This window comes from Coturnix japonica, assembly GCF_001577835.2.
Source record: "Coturnix japonica isolate 7356 chromosome 5 unlocalized genomic scaffold, Coturnix japonica 2.1 chr5random2466, whole genome shotgun sequence".
In the NCBI taxonomy this organism is placed as follows: Eukaryota; Metazoa; Chordata; class Aves; order Galliformes; family Phasianidae; genus Coturnix; species Coturnix japonica.
Window position 1 is genome coordinate 1 of NW_015439632.1, and position 5,800 is coordinate 5,800.

At 48.6% G+C, this 5,800-nt stretch overlaps 1 protein-coding gene across 1 annotated transcript; it reads right to left on the minus strand.

Annotated features, from left to right (window-relative positions):
* Positions 1 to 1,981: 1,981 nt before the first annotated feature.
* On the minus strand, positions 1,982 to 4,429 carry LOC107306877 (inositol 1,4,5-trisphosphate receptor-interacting protein-like 1). Its single transcript, XM_015850278.2, is given in 3 exon segments — positions 1,982 to 3,439; positions 3,442 to 4,099; positions 4,380 to 4,429. Coding segments are annotated over 2 exon segments (1,704 nt in total). The 5' UTR covers positions 4,097 to 4,099; positions 4,380 to 4,429; the 3' UTR covers positions 1,982 to 2,390.
* Between the last annotated feature and the right edge of the window lie 1,371 nt (positions 4,430 to 5,800).

Consider the following 5,800-nt stretch of genomic DNA (forward strand, 5'->3'; position numbering starts at 1 on the left):
TGCTTTGGCAGGGGGTTGGACTCGATGATCTCTAGAGGTCCCTTCCAACCCCTACAATTCTGTGATTCTGTGATGTATATTGCTGACAAGAATTGTATGGTGGTCTTACATAAAATCTGAAAACCAAAATTTCTTCCCTCTTAATGGCTGTTAAATGATTCTTGGAATCAAGAAATAGCGTGGTTAACAGGAACCTATGTCACTTTCTGGATTACTTCCTTCATTATGCTACAACAGAATGGTGGCACATGTGAAGGACTGTATAGAGAAGGAAGACAGGAGTGTTACTTTGGCTTACAGATCAACACTTTTTACTTCTCTCTCCAGTTAAAAGCATGGGAACATTTACTGTCTTTGGCCTAGCTGGCGGTTTTTAGTTGCTTTGGATTTGCTTAGTTGCTACAGAATTTTGGATGAATGGGAGGAAAGTCAGCTGCAATGACATGGGTTTACCCTGCCTTAAGTCAGATTAATGTATTTGTGTTACTTTTTTTCCTTGCCGATGTCAGTGCCAGCTCTGCAGAAAAGGGGGTCCTGGCCATGCCTTCACCATGAACCCAAGTTACAAAGCCCCAAAATAATGTCTAATGAACACAGTCAAGCTTAAAGCTAGCTTCTGCAATTGTTAGTCTCAGCTTGCCATCCACCGGTGTTCCAAAGCTGATGCATTAGTTTCACCAAAAAGAAGGGCACATACACACTAGTTTTGTTTGGTTTTTAAATTTTTTTTAATTTTTATAATTTTTTATAATTTTTTAAAATTTTTATGAATTTTCTAAATTTTTATTAATTTTTTATTAAATTTTAATTAAAACATATACATCGATGAAACATCGATGTATATGTTTTAATAATATGCGTTTTCTGATCTACATTAACTATATTTAACTATTTAACTATATTTTCAGTGTGGACAAAGATGATTCTTCTTCACTCCATGTGGTCCCGGCATCTAAAAGGCATACGTAGAAATGCCGGTGGCTACCAGGATATGGGTCTAGCTGTCTCTGTCTCCTGGCTGCTCGGATAGATGTCTTCATGGTCTTGCTGTACTCCAAACGCTGCCTTAAGTAAGCAGCTTCTTTTGAAATCCATCAGATGTAGCCTGCTGTAGCGGCTGTTTCCCAAAGAAGTCTCTGCTGCATCGCATCTCTGCGGCCTCCTCGTGCTTCTGCTATCAAACAGCCCCTGCCTACTCAAAGGACAGGAATGTGGTTCCAAGTCCTCTCTNATTTAGGTTGCCTTTGTATGTGCTTAGTTGTACAGAATTTTGATGATGGGAGAAAGTCCCGCTGCAGTGAAATGCGTTTACCTCCGCTAATCACATTAATGTATTTGTGTTACTTCTTTTCCTTGCCGATATCAGTGCCAGCTCTGCAGAAAAGGGGGTCCTGGCCATGCCTTCACCATGAACCCAAGTTACAAAGCCCAAAATAATGTCTAATGAACACAGTCAAGCTTAAAGCTAGCTTCTGCAATTGTTAGTCTCAGCTTGCCATCCACCGGTGTTCCAAAGCTGATGCATTAGTTTCACCAAAAGAAGGGCACATACACCACTAGTTTTGTTTGTTTTTTAATTTTTATTAATTTTTATAATTTTTTATAATTTTTTATAATTTTTATAATTTTTATAAATTTTTATTAATTTTTATTAAATTTTAATTAAAACATATACATCGATGAAACATCGATGTATATGTTTTAATAATATGCGTTTTCTGATCTACATTAACTATATTTAAGTATTTAACTATATTTTCAGTGTGGACAAAGATGATTCTTCTTCACTCCATGTGGTCCCGGCATCTAAAAGGCATATGTAGAAATGCCGGTGGCTACCAGGATATGGGTCTAGCTGGTCTCTGTCTCCTGGCTGCTCGGATAGATGTCTTCATGGTCTTGCTGTACTCCAAACGCTGCCTTAAGTAAGCAGCTTCTTTTGAAATCCATCAGATGTAGCCTGCTGTAGCGGCTGTTTCCCAAAGAAAGTCTCTGCTGCATCGCATCTCTGCGGCCTCCTCGTGCTTCTGCTATCAACAGCCCCTGCCTACTCAAAGGACAGAAATGTGTCCAAGTCCTCTTGCTGTACCCTGAGCCTGAGCTCAATCCAGAGGACTCTGCAAGAGGTGGTTGTCAGCCGGAGCTTGCAGAAGCAGACGGAGGGCCTCAACTCGCGCTGCACTGTTTGTTGACAGTTGAGGCATAGCTACCCAGGCTTCTCTCACCAGTTCCTGGAACCAGGTTGCAGTTTTCTCCATATCCTGGAGAGTTTGTATAGGAGGCTGAGCATCTTCTCTCTCCCCAGGTGGTCCTCAGGGTGGTGAAGGAAGGAAGGACAGTGTAGTCTCACACCAGCTGCTCCCTTGTGCATATTCAGTTCGGCACTCTGGCTACCGCACTGTTGGTTTGTTGTGGAGAAAACATTTGGGAGCAATTCCGACTGCCTGCTGAGTGGTGTCTTCTCCATGTCCAGAGTGCTCGTCTGTAGGACAAGTGGGCGTCTCTCATTTCCAATAGAACAGCAGGCCTGTGAGCTGATCTTGCAGCTCCCACAACTCCTGCAGTGCCTGCTCATAACTGTCTGGATCTTGCACCAGGTGCTGGAGGAGGTTGAGCGGTCGGGACGCTCGGAATTCCTGCGGCAAGATGATCTCCGCAGGCACATCCTCATTTCCTATGAGGAAATGGTTCAGGCATTTCTCCTCCACACAGCAGCACAGGTAGCGCAAGATGTCATCCATCCGCTGCAGGAAATAGCTCCCATGCCAGCTTTTCAAAGGGATGTCAGTCAGGAGGTGCATGAGCACTGTCCTCAGTTGGTAGGGAGAAAAAGTCTGTCCCGCCAGGATGTGGGCACCCACTTGCACATATGTGAGGTTGAAAGTGTTCCACTGGTCACGGGTGGCTATGTGCTGGAAAAACTTTGCCTCAGCCACCGCACAACTCTGTGGCCAGGTTGTGCTGGGGGTAAAAGCAGCCTCTGTCTCCTGGCTGCTCAGAAAGATGTCCGTATTTTCTTGCTGGACGCCAAACACAATCTCAACAACGCAGGCTGTTTTGTGGATGTCTGTCAGATGAATCCTGCAGGAGCGCCCGGACGGCATCACATTCATGCTGCACGTCTCTGCCTCAGGCATGTATTTCCAGGCATGTGTGATCAGCACCTGGAACCATCGGACAGTCTTCTCCACATCTAGGTAGGCGTCCTCGCAGAAGTCACGTAGTAGGCTGGGGTGCTGATTTCCCAGCTCTTCCTTGGAGGTGTGGAGGAAGCACCGCATACCCATCTCCGGCTCCCTCCCGCACGTGCATTCCAGATCTACATGGATGCGGGAGTTCCTTGCTGGCAGCTCCCCTGCGGCTCCCAGATCAAGGTGGAAAACGTGCCCACGGGGGGCCGACAGGGGCACAAGCAGGCAGAAGATGGGTTCCTTCTCAGGGGACACCAGCCTTCATAGGCACTGCCCACCCCGATGGGGCGCTCTGGCACCGGAAAGAAAGTATCTGACACCAGATACTGGCATAAGTTGATGAGGCGACCAAATAGGAGGAGTATCTGCTCACAGTTGTCTCGATGAATTTGGTCTGGCCAGAGCGCATCAGCCTGTTGCTCCTCCTGCTGCTCCTGCTTACTGATGGAGCTCTCCTCATCACTGATGTCTTCACTTCTCTGGAACTTTTTATAGATCTTCCACATGAACCAGAGAAAAAGGAAGAGAATGCAAAGAACACTGCAAACCTTCCAGTAAGGCAACACAGAGAAGAGCAAGGCTTGAATATCCACCCTGCTCTTCTTCAGGTTGCTCTCTTCTAATTGCGGAAGCGGAAGCGGAAGCTTTTCCATCCGCTTTCGCAGAAACACCTCACGCATGCGTTCAAGAAGGCTGCAAACCTTCCGGTAAGGCAACACAGAGGACAAGGCTCGAATGCCTATCCAGCTCTGCCCCAGGTTCTCTACGTGCTGCCACTGAAGTGTCATCTGCTCTTGCAGAAACACCTCACGCTCACGCATGCGTTCCAGCGTTTCCACGTCCAACTCATCACCAACGAAAGCCACTCTCTGCGCCAACAAGGCGAAGAAAAACGCCAAAGCCATGATCTGGAAGAGATGAGAGAGGGGAGGTCAGTGGGGCTGGGTGGGAGCTCGAGCACGGCTGGGGGAGCGGGTCCAGGAGCCACAGCCCCTGGGCTCAGGTAGGAGCGGGGCCGAGGGAGCTGGGAGGCAGCGGGGGCTGAGGCCAGCGCCGCTGCTGGCTGCCCAGAGAGCCGCTCACAGGCTCCCCTGAGCGCTCGCTGCCGGCACTGCAGGCTCCCAAACCCCTCGCGGGCCGCAGGTCGCGCCCGGCCCAGCACAGCCTTCCCCCTGCTGCTGCACTCACCGCTGGCCCAGGCCAAAGTGGAGCAGCGCTGCCCGCTGCTGGCCTCGATGCCAGCGCCGCATTGTGACGCGCTGTGCCGTCACAGACGCCCCATCCCCACCCTTCGGCCCCACCCTTCGGCCCCCCCTCAGCTGCCCTGGGCCTCCATGGCCGCGGCATCGGCCCTGTTCTGAGGCGCGTGGCCGGACTGGATTTCCTTTGTTTCCCTCGGGTTTTACTGCAGAGAAAGCAGTTGGCTTCATATATTGTACTACCCTAAGGGGCGATTACAGATTAAACACGTCTTGTTCTTAACCTGATTTTTTTGGTTGCATTTGCTTCAATTTCTTCAGTTTTTGTTGATGCAATATTCTTTTCATTATCAGGTCCACTTTAAATCTCAATCTTTGTCCACTCTTGACTTCTTGACTCAAGAGAGGGATCTCTGAGACGAGTGTGTTTCTGCCTGTCTGCAGAGCAGTAAATAAAGTGGGCCTGTCCATCTTGAGCCTTGTCTATGTTTTTCTGAGTTCCCAGGGCCTCCCTTAGGTTTGCCTGCAGTTAGACTAGTTTTCACCAATTCTTTTTACTCCCTTAAGGATCACGACAGACTAAATAGCACACATTAGGGGCAACTCATAATGAGTATTACTGGATATTCCAGGATCTGAACCAGAACTGTAGTCTCTTGTTTTTTTGTGAATCTTTATTCAATGTAGTTTTAAAATTTTCTTAAATGGCGTTAATTGGAGTAAACAATTCTGATCTTAATAAGCAAGTTCCTGAGACCGGGGAATGGGAGATTCCCCTTTAGTCAGGGAAGAGGTGGTCCGTGAGTGCCTAGGAAACATTAAGGTCCATAAATCCACGGGACCTGATGGGGTGCATCCGCGGGTGCTGAGAGAGCTGGCGGAGGTTGTTGCTGAGCCTCTCTCTGTAATCTGTCAGAGGTCTTGGAGAACTGGGGAGGTGCCTGAAGGCTGGAGGACGGCCAATGTCACTCCAGTCTTCAAAAAGGGCAAGAAGAAACCCGGGTAACTATAGGCCAGTCAGCCTCACCTCTGTCCCAGGGAAGGTGATGGAACAGCTTGTGCTGGATGCCATCTCCAGACAACTGGGTGATAAGGAGGTTATCAGGAGTACTCAGCATGGGTTCACCAAGGGGAGGTCGTGCTCGACCAACCTGGTGGCCTTTTATTGAAGATGTCACTAGCTGGGTGGACAGGGGAGGCGGTAGATGTAGTCTACCCTTGATTTCAGTAAGGCTTTTGATTGATACTGTCCCCCGTGACATCCTTATAACAAAGCTGAGGAAGTATGGGATAGATGAGTGGACGGTGAAGCGGGTCGAGAATTGGCTGACTGGCAGAGTGCAGAGGGTTCTTGTTGGTGGTGCGGTGTCTGGCTGGAGGCCTGTAACTAGCGGCGTCCGCCAGAGGTCT